The sequence below is a fragment of the Cylas formicarius genome, unplaced genomic scaffold (assembly GCF_029955315.1).
Source record: "Cylas formicarius isolate icCylForm1 unplaced genomic scaffold, icCylForm1.1 PGA_scaffold_10__41_contigs__length_53128322, whole genome shotgun sequence".
NCBI lineage: Eukaryota > Metazoa > Arthropoda > Insecta > Coleoptera > Brentidae > Cylas > Cylas formicarius.
The window spans coordinates 34,841,677-34,861,887 of NW_026844214.1; the positions used below are offsets into that span (position 1 = coordinate 34,841,677).

Genomic DNA, 20,211 nt, shown 5'->3' on the forward strand with positions numbered 1-20,211 from the left:
TAATCATAAGCTAATTGCGAAAGATTAATATTACTAGAGACAAATTCGGATGAACGCAAAAAACTAAGTTTAATATCGTTGAAAATCATATGGATATTATTCCAACACTTAATCCGTACTCAAATACATTTACAGCCGAAGTACATAGCGTTTGTTTAGTATACTTCACCGTTCATATTATTCACTTAAAATATAAATTCAGTTTTAGGGAAATTTTTGGATAGAAATATCTGTACTAGTTCTAAAATAAAGTAAATATTAAATTTAATACCTATCTCTGGTGCCGATAAGATTCCCCTACGTGTGCTGTTTTCGGAAAAATTGAAGTTTCCAGCTTTTGGTTTTGTTTCATATATTTAATTTTGCGATTTCAACTTTATACTTCACAGTACAACGAAATATCAGATTTTATTAGAGAACTATTTGGTTACGTTTGATGAGAGTGCTACTCGAGATCTCAATGGCCTCCACACATTTTTAACAATTACATTAAAAAAATAAATTTATGAATTTATAAATGAATACCAAAATAATGGGAAACCAGAACATTTTCATAAACATGAGCATGTTACTGTAGATACGTATGTGTCTAATCTAGGACGCACTCACAAACTAATGAATGTCTGATAGCAATAAATATTTGACAGTAACCGTTAAAACGCTTTTGAATTTTACCCATAAATATGGTAGCGTTATTAAGCATAGAACAGAAAATAGTCGTTTCGATTGTGGGAGAAAATTGTAAAAGCCATAGAGAACCCGTAATTATTTTTAGACATCCCAATTAAAATGTTACGAAAATAATGAATAAATCCAAGAATACTGAAAGTATTAGGAAGATATTTCATGTAAAACGAAGACAATTGGTTGCCGAAGATAATACGCAGTTTGAAGTAATGCTGTCTTTTGTTATTCAAATTAGGAACAATATTATATAAGCATAACACCTATTTTTGCAATGTAAATTATTATTTGATATTGTCAAACTGAAAGGTGCTTCACTCCTCAAAAAAATTAGAACTTTATGAGAAATAATTTCTTTTCCTATAATGAATAATTGAATAATAGAGAACTTTCCTATATGATACACAATACGATACCTAAAACAATACAAAATCACTTGGCATTTTAATGCAGCTATCAATATTTACATACCTTAACTGAGATTCCCAGTAAAATGACCTAAGTGGGGCTGCTGGATACTGACAACGGATTTATCAACGGATATCTTACAAATGTATAAAAGAATCTAACACAAAAAAGTGCAAAACGTGTTTCATGAATTTGATTCATTTGACAGAGCTGAAACTATAGCACACAACATTAAAAACACAATTACTTACGCAGATTGCGTGTCCGATATCGTTGACGTGGACCATTTATTAAATATTTTACTCTTAAAGAGCACTCCAAAGGTAACCCTGAACATACGGTTCATGCAACAGTATAGCACGAAGTTGATACAACCATTGAGAAGTGCCAAAATATCCATAACTTCGCCGTAGTGCTGGTAGCACGTCAAAAATAATTCTTTCCCTCTCAAACCAATCACCAAGGCAAATAACCCTTGCGGAAGTTCGGTTAGCAAAAAAAGAAATAAAACGGCAATCAGCATCTTCGTAGTACGGTCAGCTCGCCGTTCAACTTTGGACGTTCTTACATTGTCTTTGCTGCAGGATATTAGGAGCTTATTGTCGTACCCTTTTAGTATACCTCTTCGTTTTTTGGCTCTGAACAGAGTCCTGATTAGCCATATACTTATGACAATCAAAATAAGACACGGAAGCAATTTCATAACTATTGCCAAATACCAGAAATTGATGGTCAATAGCGTTTTATCCTCGTTCACAAGATCACTCAGCACAACGTGATACAAACTATAGTTAACGTTATTTTCCAGTACAATGGCGGTATTTATTTTCAATGTTGGGTAGTACGGTGCGCACAAGAAAAAGGGCAATGTAAAGCATGTAGTTATGGTTGCTGTACAGCGCTGATGTGAGCATAATACGTGGTTCTTTTCCATGTACCTGAAACGAATATGACAATAGATTAATGGTGAAAGTAATGTCCAATAAATTAGTTCCGACAGTAAATTAATCATGTTAATTGAAGTATAAAGGTGCGATTTCGGTGGTACTGCTCGAGGCGCGCGACTAAAGACACACAGTTTTAGACAGCCGTTGAGTGCGGATTACGACGATTTGATTGCATTAATTTTATTAGGAGAGGAAGATGAAGAAGAATTTTACCAAATGTTATCTAGAAAAAGGTGTAAACAAGATGAAATGTTTAAAAGGCTGAAGGTTATTTTCATTTATTAATAAATAATCATCTAAAAGCAGATGAAAAAAAGTTTAGGGAATTTTTCCGATTGAATCCTGATCAATTCCAATTTGTTTTGTCACTGTTACAATCCACGACTCTGACATTAAGGTAAGAAAAATAATTCTGCAAGTAATTTTTTTATTTTTCAAAAATAAACTAAAAAATACAAATGCTTATGACCGGCATGGTCAGTACATAATTGAGTTTCAATTTCTAAATCGCTAATTAATATTAATATATCAATCTTGGCTTTATTTATAATTTAACGATAGTGAACTCCGCCAATGCCGGTCCTAAGCCCGGATGAAAAAGGAGGAAGGTTGTCGGGCCAGGCCAGCTCCCTACCCGACGTAAAAAGACATTATGGCTCACAGAACCGATACTCTGCCTCGGAATAGGACTGACTCACGGATAACGACACACGCAAGAAAACGGATAACGGCATGGAATAAAAAATATATTGTGCGATTTGCCACCTGGAACATAAAATCATTTAACAACAAAGATCAAGAAACCCTGAAGGAACTAAAAGATAATAACATCGACATATGTGCCCTACAAGAGACCAAAAAGAAAGGTAAAGGTCAAATGCATTTTAATGATTACCTAGTGATTTACAGTGGAGTGGAAAAGGAAACAAGGGCAAAAGAAGGAGTAGCAATTGCAGTATCTAAGAAGTTCCAAAACAATATACAAGAATGCAATTACGTATCTTCACGAATCCTGGTTGTAAAAATGAAAGGAGAGGACCAAAGATTGAACATTGTGTCAGTGTACTCACCTGAAGATAACAAACCAAAGCAAGAAAGAGGATCCTTTTATGACCAACTCCAAAATACAATTCAGTCACTGCCCAATGACCAACAAATAATAATTCTTGGTGATTTTAACGCCCGTATCGGAAATGAAACAATACCTGGAATCAAGCAGAGATTTAACGAAAACGTGTTAAATGATAACGGAGAACTTATGATCCATCTATGCACGCTTAATTAGCTGCGAATCAACAACACATTTTTTGACCACAAAGATCAATATAAATTCACATTCAGCAACACTAGAGGCCACAGGTCTACAATTGACTATATTGTTACCAACAGACACATCCACCCACTCCAGATACTCGATGTAAAGACACTGAACTCTGCCGACGTGGGAAGCGACCACAGCTTGCTACTCACAAAAATCAAAATAAAATTTAAACATCGAAAGAGTCCAGAACACGTAACACAGGAATCTAAAATAAACATCGATTCACTATGGGACCCATCGATAAGGCAACTATATGAAAGGAGACTGAAAGAAAAAATCCAACTAAACAAAATAAAAGAAGAGGATAGTATAAATGCTTCCTGGGAAAAACTGAAGACCAACATTAAAGAAGCCGCATATGAAGCTCTAGGTACCCGAACAGTAAAAATGAATAATAATAACACCAGAACTCCATGGTTCCGCCCAGAAATTAAGGAAAAATGTAAAGAAAAAAAAATAGCGTACCTCACTTACAGGACTTTACGAACACCAGAATCCTACGAAATATATAGACGAATCCGAAACGAAACAACAGCATTAGTAAGACGAACAAAGGACCATCACTGGGAAATTTTTTCAAAGCGAATGGAGGAAGACTTCTATGGACTCCAAAAGCAAATTTGGCGATTTATTAGAACCCAAAGAAAGGAAGTGAACGAACTAGTCGAAACAAATCAGATAACAAAGGAAACCTGGGTTAACTACCTAACCGAATTGTATGAACCAGAGAAACCTGAGATTGAACTGAATACACCCGAAATAGTGACGAATCGCAACGTAGAAATTGAGGTAGCCGACGTAGCTGCAGCTCTTCAAAAACTAAAAAACAGGAAAAGTCCAGGTAAAGATGGTATCCCAAACGAGTTACTTAAATATGGTGGCCCGTGTCTTGCACAGCAGCTAACATCCCTCACTCGGAAAATTCTCTACCAACATAGAATACCCGATGACTGGCGAACTAGCATCACTATCCTTATGTTCAAAAAGGGAGATAAGAAAGTACCCTCAAACTACAGAGGTATAAATCTCTTAAGCACTGCACTGAAACTTACAACAAAAATTATAGCAAACAAAATCAACAACTTAACACCCTTAGCCGACGAACAGCAAGGATTCAGATCGGGCAGATCATGTACAGATGCGGTTTTTATCATAAGACAGATAACAGAAAAATCAATTGAATACAACAGACCGGCATACATGTGTTTTATTGATTTGGAAAAAGCGTTCGATCGAGTGCGATTAAGAGACGTTTTACACCTCCTTTACAACAGACAAACTCCACACAACCTCATCAAAACGATAGTAAATATATATGAAGCAAACCAGATCGAAGCAAAAATAAATGAGATCCTGACTGAACCAATAGCAGTGGGCCGAGGTATCCGACAGGGAGACTCCCTGAGTCCCCTTCTCTTCAACATTATCATGGACGAAGTAATAAGAAATGTACGATTACTGAGAGGATACAGAATGGGCGACCATGAAATCAATATTCTGTGCTATGCTGATGACGCCGTACTGGTGGCTGAAAGTGAAGACGATCTGCAACGACTATTACATCGATTTAACTGCACTGCCAAATCACTTAATATGATAATATCGGCCCAAAAAACTAAATGCATGACAACATCAAAAACACCATTAAGATGCAAATTAGAAGTTACCAGCAGGTAATGAAATTTAAATATTTGGGCATAGAAATCTCGGGTTATGGTGATGTGGAGGCAGAGGTCAGAGAGCAAACAACAAGGGCAACAAGAATAGCAGGATGCTTAAGCGACACAATTTGGCGAAATAAAAACATTAAAATCGAAACCAAATCGAGAATTTACAAGGCAATAGTAAGACCAACCATGACATACACCGCAGAAACCCGACCAGACACAGCGAAAACTAAACAATTACTAGAGACAACCGAAATGAGGATACTTCGTAGAATAACTGGAAAAACGCTCTTGGACAGAGAGAGGAGCGAAAATATAAGACGAACATGCAGGGTGGAAAACGTTAATGCGTGGGTATTGCGTAGAAAGAAAGAATGGAACGAGCATATTAGTAGAATGGACAACAGAAGAATAGTCAGAATTGCACGCGACAAATCACCATTGGGTCGCAGGAGCTTAGGTCGCCCCCGAAAACGATGGAGTGACAACCTGGCAGTGGGATTGGCAGAGACGACGAAAATGAACAGGCAATTTGCCTAGACTAAAGTAGGAAGAAGAAGATAGAAGACGAATATGACTCAAATGAACAAAATACGCAAACCGTGCAAGATTTTAGAAGAGCTGGACGTTTTCAAGATTCTGATGGATTTCGCATCAGAGACGAACTTATATCCGAGAAGGAATTGTCGACTGGCAAGAGATCTCCAAAGAAAAATAGACCATAAATTAAAAATAATTTATAATATATATGTACTTATTTCAAATCGTGTTTTATTATAGCTACATTATTTCTCGAATAAAGAAGTTCATAATAAAGATTAGAAACTCAAAATATAAAAATATATAGTATGAAGTAGAAACCGAAAAAAATATTCGCTGTTTAAATAGCTCTTGTGGAATAATTGCTGGTAAACAAGCTCTAGTGAAATTCCTATCGCATGTAAAAGACACTGATAATGTGCAGACAATTCGAAGCGTTTTCGCCAGTTTTCTGGCAGACGTTACATTATTAAAATTTACAAGTCATTTCGCAGATTTTGATTTAACCATTAAAATAGCATAAATTTGTTTTCAATATGATACTAACCTTCTTTTCTTTTAATTCTTTAGCGATCTTTTTCCAACATTTTTCTTTAATACTAAAATTTGTGTAATTTTTGAAATACATGACGCCATTTTCTACCTTGGTCACTACGATTTCAGCCGCTCGACTGCTTCGCAGCGGTGGAACAGCAGCCGCTGCAGCGCAAGCTGCTGCCGCTGTAGTCACGCTGCGCAAGCCAAATTGGTTCTATTTGAAACTGTACAAACCAGTGCAGCGGCCGGAGACGCAGCTGCTAGCCGCTGCACCGAAATCGCACCTTAACTACGCCGATAATTTTATGCACCTTGCCTTTCCGTTTAAGAACCTGATGTATATATCCGTTACTAAGATACTGAGATACATACATACATTAATAATTTTTTAAAGTAACACAAACATATACTGCGACGTGGCTTCAAATGGCACAACACTTACTGTAGTTGCAAAACTAAATAGGGAAGCTATATTTCTTATAATTGGGAAGATTTATATTCTACCTTTTATTTTTGAACAGATATTGCAATAATAAAAACTAAATAAACGTGATTCTAAGGGAAATCAACCGAACAAACAAACTAAACCCTCACTATTATTGGACATACGTTTATATATTAAAACATAATTTTAATTATAGGTCAAAGCAGTCACGATTTTTTTACTCCGAAATTTAACTTCTGTATAGTGCACCCCATTTATACTTTTAAAATATTATATTGTTATATACAGGATGTCCAACATAACATGATAGAATGGAGGAAAAGCAGCGTATGTATATCCTAAAAAATAATCTAGAATTGGTTTATTTTACGTAGATACAGGGGGCAAAAAAAATTTTGGTCTACTATAATGCACACGGCAAAAGTCAACTTTTGTTTTTCTTATGGGCACCATATTGAATTTCTACATTTTCAAAATCCTCTTTAAAAATGCACATTTATGTTTGGTCAAGATAAATCTGGAAAAATTACAAAAATTAGATTTCAGGATAGCAGGCTTTAATATCGCTGCGTTTATTTTCCATCAAGTTGGAAACGTCAGCATGTCTCAGGTGATTCGTAATTATTGTCAGCAGCCAGTGTCAGTTGTGAGAAGTTAGTAAATTATGAGTTTTAAAATGAATTACTTTTCAAATAGTGATAAGTATATGCTGTAGCGTTTTATTCTCTGGCGTAGAAACGCAGCAAAAGCCGAAGAAATGTTTTTAAATAAATATTCTGAAAAGGTCACCTACGAAAGTTTTGCTAAAGTAAAAAGGAACAAGCCTGCAGATGAAAATAAAGAAAATTTTGTCTTATAAAGCGTGGTTGAGGCACCTTGTACATCTTCAAGTCAGATACAAAAGACAACAAGCGTTGCTCGGTCAACAGCGAATAGTATTTCTTCTACTCCCTACTACTTCTGTAAAATTCTTAATTACACACCCATCTAGCGTGCGGGCAGCGTCATTTTACAACCTCAGTTTCGTTTTCCACGGATTCGAGTCACTTCGGACATTTCCGGGATATTTTAGACTCTTTAATTGTAAGATTACTGTATTTTGGGCAGATTTAAATCCACAGCTGGCTCGTGAAGTTAGGCATCTAGTGATGCGGGGATTGAACGTTTGACTTGATATTTTGGCTACCCAAAAAATTGGGCCACATTGATAACTTAAATTATGAGATATATTTAAACTTTGTACAAACAAACGTATGAACCTTCCACTAACACCGTTGCAAAAGATGTTTTTCCACAAAACAGCACACAGTGAAAAATATGACAAATTTTGTTTGAGTGCTATTAGGCACACCTAATAAGGTAGTTGAGTACTTTATTCTTGATCTAAATGAAACTTCGTAATTACTTTATAAATGTCAAATTTTGACAGATGGTATTTTTTCTTAAGAAACAGCCTGCATATATTATAATTAAACTATATATTTTTAAATATTATTTAGTTTAATTTATTTTATTATTAATTGCAACCTAATCATTGTAGACATTTTTATAAATGTAATGTAATAAATTATTACAACATTTTTTATGCTTAAGTGCACCAAAGATGTCATAAAAAAATTAGCGTGAGAAATTTTCGCGTTAGAAAATTTTTGTTTATATTCACTTTCCACTGGTGCTCCATCTTGACCCCATTTAGAAAATAAAGTTAGCGATTCACCGTTGATATCATTAAGTTCTTAATTGGTCTTGCACTGAAATCTCAGAGTTGTTACGTAGTCCAGTAAATGTTTTGTAAACTGACACTAACCGAATAATATCTTTGGACAGCACGGTTCTTTTGCTTCCAATATCTTATAATAAGGCGGAAGGATGTCATGCCCCTCATTCTTAAAATGTGTCTTAAAAACTAACCAAAAACTAACGGTCGTAGAAAAAGTATAGTATGCAACATGTTCGAAAAACTTGTTAAGTCACTCGTTTATTATCCTCGTGACTCAAATGCCGTTTACCGCACTTGTTGCATATTTTTATATTGTCGAAAGTGTCACGAAGAATGGCGGTCAGCATTACAAAACTCCAACCTTCAATTTTAATAAGCTATAATTTTGTTCTACTACTTAGGAAGGTATCGCTACCCTCCGCTCGTATCAAATAAACTCGTGAGTCAAATGCCGTTTACCGCACTTACAGCATAATATACTATTAACCGCTCTCTACACTTTTCTCTAAATTTTATTTTTATTCGCCTCACGCTATTCCATATTCGTATAAAGTGTGACACAAGACGGCTTTTGAGTTCACCAATCAAAACAAAACCCGGTGAGAAATTAAATAAGTCAACTTTTATAAACTGTATAACAGTTTAACAATACATCAACAACAACTACATAACAAAAACACAAGAAAACAATAACAATATAACAATAAAAATACAAAATATACAAATTTAAACTACTTGTTGCAAAATAATGAATCAATCTCCAGGGCGCTCGCCAGAGCCTACTTGTCAAAATTCAAAGCGCGTAACTAATACATATATTAGGGTAAATTATGAAGAATATTTTAAAATAAATTAGAACGTGTGGGCAAATGCAGCTAATGTTGTAGCTTAGATGATCCAATTTGTGAAGGGTAATTTTTCATTATTTTCAAATCTTCCTTTAAATCTTCCTTTTAATTTAATCTAATTAATTAAATTCCTTTTAATTATTAAATGACATAAATAGTTTCATTTTTGGGCGATAAAGAAAGGAAACTATTGTTGTTAACAGGTAAAAATAAGGTAAGGAAAATAAATTGAACAGTCAGAGGAAATTATATTTAAATTCTTGTCCTGAAATCAAACATTTTGGTTGCGAATAAATTTGACCAATTTCAATGAGTCTATTAAAACAGAGCTGGTGAAAATTTAAAAAATCAACTCAATTTTGTAATCTTTACATATTAGTTAATAGAAAAAACGTAAACAGAAGAAAAATTTATGGATATCTCAATTTTTTCCGCTTATTTAACGCTGTTCGGCGCACCACCACACAATGCACAGATTATTACGAACTTTTTAAATGCAGAATATCACAACAGGTGAATAGAAAGCTTGGGAGCAGTCAAATAACCTGCAAGATCCAAAGGCATATCACTCCTCGATTTCGTTGTGTGGGGTCACTGCAATAATCAAGTATACAGTAGGTCGTATGGAAACGTTGAAGAATGAAAAGAAGCCGTTAACAGTATCACCCCGCAAATGTCCTGTGAAGCAGTCTTGAGAAGATGTATGTTATGCGTGCAAAGGAAAGGTGAATTATTCGGACACTTTAATTTTATTGTAAAATTCTGTGTATTTTCTTAGTTTTTTTGTGCGTGAAAGGATTAAAGAACATTTGAAGGCATGAAAATTTTACTCGATTCTCTTTCTTCACTTTTATTGCCTCCTTTCTTGTCCACTCATAATTTAAATCTGTTAAAATTGAATAGCAATAGAAAAACCTACTATCCTGAAATCTTATTTTTGTTATTTTTCCTGATGTATCTTGACCAAACATAAATGCAAATAAGAGGATTTTCAACATCTAGAAATTCAATATGTGGCCCATAAGAAAAACAAAAGTTGAGTTCAGCCGTACGCAATATAGTAGGCCTAATTCTTGACTCCATTTTTAGCATCGCACCTTTAGCCCATATTTTGAAAATTTGAACGTTTCAGCTCCTATAATAAATAAAATATTGTGGTTTTTCGAAAATGGTCATTTCCACGTAAAGGTATCGATTTAAAATTAAACAAAGCTAGATTACTTTTTGGCATATACATACGCTGTTTTCTTCCATTTAAGCAATGCCGTATCTCTTACAATTTCCAATATTCCCATGTACTGGAAACCTTGTATACATGATGTTTGTGTATTCTTGGACAAGTTAAAACTTGCTTATTGTAAATACAACATTCTGAATATCAAGGTATTTTCTATTTCTTCGGAACATTCTTGACATATTTTATATACAATATCCTATATCTTAGTCTTATTGTTTTCGATATATTTTTAATAATATACTAAAAGTGACATTTGCCGATCTAAATCTAAATTTCTCTGACTTATTGTTTTTGTTACATATTTCGAGTTTATTTCCTTTTAAAACAAGATCTACTTCAGTGATCTGTATTAATATTTTTAAAATAACTAAACACATTAAAAACTTTAACTAAAAAATGAAGCTTTTTCAAATAAAATCCCTAATTTAAAAATGATGGCGAAACATGGCGAAAAATACAATCACGCACTACACGGACGGACGTCACTATTTTGATTTCCTGTGAGTATGTAAATTAATGTGAAACAGTTTTGTGCCACCTTAGTGATGTATACAGACTACTGCAATACTACTTACAAATCTTCTGGATTCCTCCTGCTTGCTGATGTTTCGAGGATTATCCTTTTGGTTTCTTCGGAACTTCATTGCAATTGAAAACGTCAGCAATAACTGACGCAGGAGTAAATTGTATTTTTATTCTATTGATATTGTTATTTTATTTTAATTTCGACTGATTTTGAGTAAAATGCTATTGTTATAAAATGTACCCACCAGAAGAAATAGTCGATATGCTATAATATTATTTAATATTATTTTTGAAAAAAATTTATTCCATTCTTCGAAAATAAATAAATTTAAATAATTTCTGTAACTTAATTAACGCATGAATGATATGATTTATAGAAAAAATGTCGAACGACAGTAAACAGTAGGTGCCGTTCCTGTAGTGTTCAAATGTAGTGTCTTCACTGCCATGTTTCGCCATTATCTTTTTAACCAATTAATTGGCGTAAAGCACTTTTATAAAAAAAAAGGTTTTATTGCAGGTATTTCGAAATCTACAATTTTTTATAATGGAGAAGTTTGATACCCCCTTTTTTAATAATAAAAATGGTGCGCTTCCATTTAAAAAAAAATACTTTCAACGATTTTTGTAATTAAAAATTATTTTAAATATGCTATATACTTGTTAGGATATATAAATGCAAAATTATATGCGGCGTTCTATTTAAAATATAAAAGTTGTTGCTTGTCCACGAAATTTCAAACATCCCGGATATATAAGAATATAATATTTCAAAGTGATCAGTGAATCCAAACAACTACTGTCTATAAGGTTTTTATATTGGTTACCCGTTTTGAGATAAGAGTCCATGCAACAAGGTTGATAAACATCATTTTAGTCACGAGTTTATTAATAGTTTGCAAACGTCAAAATCCTATAGCTAAAATCTACCGAAAGCACAGAACGTATAGCATATTTTAAACGTAGATTAATTGAGTGCTGCTAAACAAATTCGCATTAGCTGATATTGTCCATCTAGGTATCGCAATATCAATTAAATAATAAGAATGCTATATTTGTGTCTCAAATTTCTGAGCTGTTTTACCATAGACTCTCATATGCCATTTTGTACTAACATGTTGAAATAAAAATAAATATTTGAGAGTTGAAAATGGAACTACAACAATGTCTACTTTAAGATTGTTGATATATCTATTTTCAAAAACATTTCAACTGGAATCCGACGTAAAAAGAAATCTGGCTTCCTATTGCTATAAATTTCTAATAAATTTGTAGGTACTAGTTCTTCACATTTTTCTCCCCATTGCCAGATCCTGTCTCGCGCGGAAACTGTGAAATCATCAATATGAATGCCATTTTGAATTGGTTTTTCATCCTACGCTTCCGGATCAAAAGTCCATCACAATAATGGCTTATCTCGAATCCTACAGGGGTTACAAACAATAAATAAATTCTAAAGTTGTTTCTATTAAAATAACCTTGTTTTATTTTCCTAATCATCACTTTTTTATAAGAAAAATTCAACGATATATTTGAGTATGGGCCTGTGATGCACCGTTTCGAACGTTCATCTTCAGAAATCGGGTTATGGTTAAGACATATTTGTTGGGTTGCTTATTAACTTTTTAAACTTTTTTCCATCTATTATTTTTACGAAAATAATGCTTTTCTTTAGGAAATAATCAAATTTAAAATATTTTTCTGAAATATTATACTTTTCTCAATTTTCCTTAATGAGACACCCTTAGCTACTGAACTTAGCTCTCTGAGACCAAAAGTGGGACTTTTGTTATGTCAAAAAAGTTCCTTTTAAACGGGCCACGCTGCACATAAGTTCCCATATTCCCTTGGGGTTTGTATAACTTCAGAGTTGATAAATGCATCTTTGCAAATATGTCGCCGCCGGTAGATTTTCCGCATTTTTTATAATTCTTAATGAAATTATTACTTAGTTTTTTAACACTTTCGAGATATTAACTCGTATTTTCTAAATGGAAGTTCATATATTCTTTCTTTCGCATTTTGTTTTGAGCTATTCATAATATACATAAATGTACAAAAATAATTAATAATTAATACGAGCCGGGCTCAGCGGAGCGAGTGCTTAATAAACGAGTGACTTAAAAAGTTTCGCAAAGTGTTGCATTCTATACTTTTTCTGCGACTGTTGATTTTTGTTTACATTTTTGCGGAACAACATGAATACATTCACTGACATGACCGTCAGTAAAAGTCTTCGGTAAAATCTTCGAAAATATCCGATTGCTCCCAAACCCGTGCGGTAATATGCCGGAAAAGTCCGAACTGGCTCGGATCCGTGGGACAAGAAACTCACGTGATAAAATGACACGTCCCTCACCCGACATCGGTCGGTTAGGTATTTTGGAGAAGGGAGTAGAAAAACTGTTATTTTAATTTTATTTTTCTTGAGAAATTATTAACCTGATAGTAAAAGTACCTTGAATGTAAATCCATCAAACCTGAGACCTATTTAAACAAACCTTTTTTCTATTCCCTTCTTTAAAATGCCCAATTATACACAGATCTAGCTTGCGGAGATTGTCGTTTTATCACGTCAGTTTGTTTCCCACGGATCTGAGCCATCTCGGACATTTCCGGGATATTACCGCACAGTTTGGAAGCAATCATGTTTTCGGAGATATTTCCCACGGCTTGAATTTTGAATTCTGACGGTCATGACAGTGAATGTATTGGTGTTGTTTTGCAAAAATGTACCCAACACTAAATACCTAATTACACATAGATCTGGCATGCGGGAAGCGTCACTTTATCATGTCAGTTTTATTTCCCATGGATCCGAGCCACTTTGGACATTTTCGAGATTTTACCGCAAGCGTTTGGGAGCAATCGGATGTTTTCGGAAATATTTCTCTCGCCTTGGATTTTGACATTCATTAATTCTGTCGTAGAAAAAGTATAGTATGCAACACATTCGGTAAACTTTTTAAGTCACTCGCTCCGCTCGTGTCAAATAAACCACAATACTACAAGTCACTTTTTTATTAAGTACTCGCTCATTCAATTCAAAAATATGATGATGTTTTTCTGATTATTTGAAAGAATTGAACTTACTGAATTAATTATGTGCATTTTATTTCGACTAAGTTAAACGCCGTAAAGCGGTTAAATATTAATTTGAAAACTCTTCTGTTCTGCTCGATTTCAGAGGCAACTAATAGCAAACGTAAGAGCCGTATCAAGTTTTTCGAAGCGTACAACTTTTTGAAATACGCAACCTCAGACAATGTGAATTTTCGAATATAAAGCATTTATTTACTTTCAAGATTGTTACTTCGTACCGAAAATTCAAACTTACTGTATATATAAGAACATAATATATTAAAAGTATAAATGAACCCAAAAAACTTTATAATAAATGAGGGGGTTCCATTTAATATTTCAAAGTTGTTCCCTCCTTAGCATCAGTGGGTTGGGGTGCGGAGTCATGTTTAACATTTTTAAAGCTATATTACACAATATTTAAAGGCATTTTTTATTTTTTATCAAGTATTGTGTAATTCTCGAGATATTTCACCGTTTCCATACTTTTTGGAGACCCAGTATATTTTTTCTATGAGGTGGTTTACTAAAACAAAAAAAGGGATTGAAGACTGGCATTTTTATATGCCTTCATAGAAACATATGTATGCATAAAACGGAGATATACATTGCAATCGAGATTGTCCCCAAATTACACGAAAATTATAAAATCCAAATTTCACGATATAGAAACCAGTCAATATAGAGATGGAGTTTTCGAATTTCGAAATGGAATACTGCCAAATTGCTTTGCAGGTCGGCGATGCATTTATTTATTTTACCGTGTTTATGTCTTTTAGCCAATCGCGCTTCAATATAACCGAACACGGTTTGTTTTTTGTCATTAACATTCGCTAACAATTGCATAATTAAGGCAGTGGGCGAAGCCAATACCGAAAAATTCTAAAGCAAATATTTTTCAATAAGATAAGAAGAGTCGCGGTTATGTATTGGGTCATTGTTTAAAAAAAAAGTGCTCAGAGGCTATATATAATTAAAAGTTTGCCGCATTTATTGTGCGGTTGAATAATTAGGATTAGGAATAATTATTTTAGGTACGGATTTGGAGCGAACGGATATTTTCGGTAATATTTACAACAGTGATGATATTCTGATTTTTTTTTAAACAAACTTAATCATAAATTAATTAAATAATTAATATTAGCTTTTTTTGGAGGGTTTATTAATACAGATTATATTTAATTTTATTTTATATAAATATTGGAAGAAAATGTTTTTTGATCAACGAATATCAATTTTTAAATAATCTCAGTAAAAAAATATCTGCAAATAACGTAATCAAACAAGGAGAACACCTTGTCCTCCCATTTTTACAAACAAACAGTTTTTGAACAAACAGCAGTTCCCATTTTTTCCGTAATTTTTCAGGCCTTTGTCATTCCAGTTTAAATAGATTTCATTGCATACGAATAATTGTTAATTTGCTTATAATAATTTTAAATATACCAAAAAAATAAAAAACATAATTTTAATTACAATTGGCAACGGTAAGGAAATTCACCGGCAAGATAAAAATAATATTGTAGTTGTTACTCACCTTATTGCCAAAAATCTCCAAATAGCCAACGACAACGTTAAACAAATCGAAATGGTATGAAAAATTTGAGTGTAGTGGATATGAAACAATATGTAGACGGCACCCCAGTACGGATATTCTTTTACTTTAGATTCTATGTGATAGTAACATGCAGATGGCATGTATTCTATCATGAGTAACATATCCGCCCACGCCAGCGCCGTTAACAGTCTGTTAATTGGTGCGGTTGCCATATCTTTTCGTGTCAAGACTATAATATTTAAAGTGTTTAGAACAACACCAACTGCACAAACAATAATGACGCAGTAAGGGTGATAATAGTTTGCATATGTTGTTGCCAGGTATAATAGCGTCCCACCGCATGACCAATCTTCCACCACGCTCTCTGTGGCTTCAAATGTAACATTCGATACATTCATATCCATACCGTGTTGATGGTTTTTCAATAGTAACTGGTGGCATTACCACCAAAATTCGGTAGGATGACTCTCACCAATACCTTCAACGTCATGTTTCGGGAGTATAATTTTCTCGTCCAAAAACCAGGCCCCATTTGTAACTTTCATTGAAGTTTCTGAAAGGAAAGAGAAAGTGTTAACTACATATAATCAATAAAACATTTGTTGCAGGATCGTTAGAATATACAGACTGCACCAGTCGACTTTGAAAAACTCTTTTGTGACACTCTTTATCAGAATAATTAAAAAGAATCTCCAAATTGCAATTATTTGAATATAAGCTTTATAGGATTTAAAGCTTTTTTAATTAATAAGGATCATTCTTTTATGGCTTATTTATAGTCACAGTCATTGTGAAATGTTAGAAAACATGACTTCGACAAGACAAAATAATATAAAATGCATTAAAAAAAAGATTTCCAATGGAATTTGTAAAACTCCACACCTTGTGACGTCTGGGAATGGTAGTTACCATTATTAAAATAAAAAATCGATTTGATTGTTCTAATGCGTCCATTGTTAAAGAACGCACCATATAATGAAATGAAACCATTTGGCGATCATCGGCATCCAAAAAATTCGACACTTTGTTACTGAGTAATGATAGTTGGCTATGCCTGTATATATCAATCAAATCAAATCAACCAATCAATCAACCAATTATCAATCAAATGTGAAGTTCGTTATTGAAGCTCGCCGTTCAACTGAGTTGGACAAAGTGCATTTTTAAAACCAGGAAATAATATTTTTGTGCACGTGTAATTACTATAATATGTACAAAAATTAAAATCATTTTCATATTAGAAACTTATCATAATAAAAAATATTTTTTGTTATCTAACAATATTCAATTAAATGCCATTAAATATCGAAAAAATATATTAATAATATATGAAAATATGATAAAATGAAGTAAAATAGGTTTTAAAAAAATAATAGGTTATTATTGTTTAACCATTAATACTTACAACATATATATGTATATATACAGGGTGTAAAATTTATAAATACCTACTGGCTTACACAATTTTCAATGTCGGAATTATTTATAACGCCTTTTAAAAATTCAGGCACTTATCTCGTGCTTTTGAAGTTAGGATCTTTTAGGGATAATTAAATATCGGATGTAGAGATTATTCTTAAAATCTGCATAAAAAAGATAGCGAACTCAAATTCTCCATAATAGGACTTTGGCCAAAAGTGTTCTAATTCATATCCTGTACGAACGCTGCTGGTTAAAATAAAAAAAAAACTGTTACACAAATTTCATAATTGATATATAAAAATGTTTCTGTTTAAGCCCTATAAACAAATTAGTTTTTTGGTTTTACTTTCTTTATAAACCAGTGACGACACGGTATGCAAACAGTTATACGCAGCGCCAATTTGCTCAGGGCTTTAAATTCAATTTTACTCAGTTTTGTTAACGTTAACCTAAAAAGCCCATTTAAGACATTCAAACCTATCTTTTTAAAATCACTTGAGGATTCATATATTTAAAGATCAATCTTATTCTGAAATACCCTGTTTAATCAGCGCTCATGCAAAGTCTCCTACAGTAATAAGCACGGATTATTTGCTGTCTTGCTCGCTTTTACAGCCCCTGGAGATTTTTAATATAATCGTTAGCAATGCGGTTACCGGATGGCGGTCATATTTAAAAAACAAAAAGCACCAATTAATAAAATTTAAAAAAACGAACGCGGTAAGAAATAATTCCCGGATCAGGAATATATTTGGGGAATTGTAATCGACACGAATACTTTGAAACACGAATAATAATTTCTGAAATACTGATATTTCTCCAATCAGATCCAGTAAATAAAGAAAACCCTTTCATCTTACTTCTTCCATATTTTTTTAATAGGGTATTTTTAGAATATTTAAATAATCCACGATTTTTTCTATATCATACATTATATCATTTACCATATTATTTTATACAGGATGTTCCAAGATACAGATACAAAAAAAAACGGCTATGCGAAAATCTTATTTTCATAGGCAGCATGCCTGAAATCAAGGTTATTATAACCAATAAATAAAGGTCAGAAAAGTTGTACTAAAAGTAAACAACAAAAATTACAAAAATATTAACCTGCATATTTTTAACTGCCGTGAACGTTTGCGAATGTTTCTTGAAACAACATGAATAATAGCATGTTTTTAAAGCTATGAACTGAGAAGCATATTAAACTGAATTTTTAAATTGTCGTTTATCTTTGTTTTTTACCATTTTACCAAGAAGAAGGGCACAAGAATGTTTGGATATGAAGATTTATATTGTAGTTGTAAGTAATTATCCCTACAATTTACTATGCTCGTGTGTCGATTTCGTTTTCACACCGCCAGTGAAACACATACATGACTTAAAACCATGATAAACAACAGAGGTCTGAATAATTTTACCTCTTTCACAAGAAATCAAGCATATCGTAACTTTTTATTCTGCATGGAGGGTTAACATTGAGTTTTTGAAAAAGTCTATGGCTATAACTGACCGTTTCCATAATTTTTCAATTTTTTTATGGTTTCTAAAGCTTAATGCTAAACATTATGCTAGTCAGTTTTGCCAAAAGAAGGGACAACGCAGTCAGGGAACCACAAATATAACATAATCTACTTAATTATGTAAATATTTCTTGATTGCTTTAGTAGTTGTTGACTGCTTAAAATGTTATTTTTAAATCAGTGTCTAATGAAAAATAATATCACCGTTATATTAATATGCCAATGTACGCGTATTCAGCGAAATTTAATTTTAAAATAAAATAAGACGTTCGAAATATGAATTTGCCTCGTAAAACCGGCGAAAAAAATAAAAGTTTTGTTTAACTGCCAGAAATTTATTATATAGAAAAAAGATTTATACTACAAACCGAAAACATTAAAAGATATTAAGACTTTTTATTATATACACCGTAGCCTCAGCAGCTAATAAACGTGAGATATATTTAAATATTTAAAGCACTTGGTTAAAATAAAATTTGGATGTTAGATCGCTGGAGTCGCGGTATGTTTACCTTCCGTGGCAAATATGCTAATTAAACGTAAGGTTATATTTTTCTCACAAGATATTTTATTTCTAAGTCTTGAGATTTATACCATATCATATTTACATTTGCAACATGTGCTTTGAGAATATTAAGGAACCTCCTTTGAAATATTATATAGTATTAATCTGTTTTTAACGACTAATATCTATGCATTCGTCTTCAAACAAAAAGCAGACGTTAGTTTGCTTATTTTCTATCTGGACAATACAATATATAGCATTTGAACGGTTTTGAGAGTTGATCGTGTTGGTCCATTAGTTTGACAAACTATCGCCTAAAATCATTTTCTACTCCCACCCTAGTAGCGAGTTTTTAATTAATTTAATTTAATTTAATTTAATTATTTAATATCAGAGGCCTATGAATGCCATTATTTGTGGACTAACGTTGGCACGGATCCGAGTGGTCCAATTTTCAATGACTCTTGCGCATTATTTTGAGTTTAGAAAACCCCACAAGGAAAAATCTAGAGTAGTCAAATCGCACGATCTGGCGTCCGCTGTTTGCCAGGTGGCGAAACTGTGTTGGGGCCACATGTTCTTCTCCAAGTAGAGGTGTTGGCTGATTATTAACCAACCGGTCGGTTTAAATTTGGTCATCAAGCGTGGCAGAATGGACTTTGAAGCGCCACGGCGACGGCCGTAAAATGGTCGCAACGCGGGAAAGTTTTTAAGAACGAACACTCATTTTGATAATAAATTTTAATCATTTGGACTGTTTAATCGTGTAACTTGTCCTAGTGATTTTGGTTTTAAAGAAATGTCACCATAAGAACATGGTAGCCAAAAGCCGGCTACTTCGACCCGTCCCAATTCATAAACTTTAAAATACCCAATCATGTACAAACCAGACCCAAGGTGTCAAAGGTTTGCTTCATTAAATACTGGTAAGAGCGGGCTTTACTTAAGTAAAAGGTGGGTCAGATGATTTCTGTAAATATTTAAAACACTGAGAGTATTTTGACACTCAGTGACATGGCCAAATAGATGGTACTAATTAGAGATTCACTTATATAACTTTTATAAATAAATTATTATTATTAGTATTTTTGACAATTATTGTGTTTTTTATAGATGGTAAAAAACGATAATCAACAAAATTTGAGAGAATAATGGAAGCAGTAACAAAATGATATTGGATAGTTCTCTGAACTATTTTATTTGGCTTTTCATGCGATGTCTTTTTTATATTGTTGTTTTG

The 20,211-nt window shown here is 33.1% G+C and overlaps 1 protein-coding gene across 2 annotated transcripts in view; it reads right to left on the reverse strand.

Annotated features, from left to right (window-relative positions):
- Positions 1 to 20,211, reverse strand: part of LOC132699660 (G-protein coupled receptor dmsr-1-like) — a 34,260-nt gene that overhangs the window by 8,234 nt on the left and 5,815 nt on the right. For both annotated transcript variants that reach the window (XM_060666506.1, XM_060666514.1), the window contains exons 2-3: positions 15,498 to 16,071; positions 1,344 to 2,030 (exon numbers count right to left, since the gene is read on the reverse strand). In XM_060666506.1, coding sequence (XP_060522489.1) covers positions 1,344 to 2,030; positions 15,498 to 15,922 — 1,112 coding nt within the window. In that variant the 5' untranslated portion in view covers positions 15,923 to 16,071. The remainder of the gene's footprint in view (positions 1 to 1,343; positions 2,031 to 15,497; positions 16,072 to 20,211) is intronic.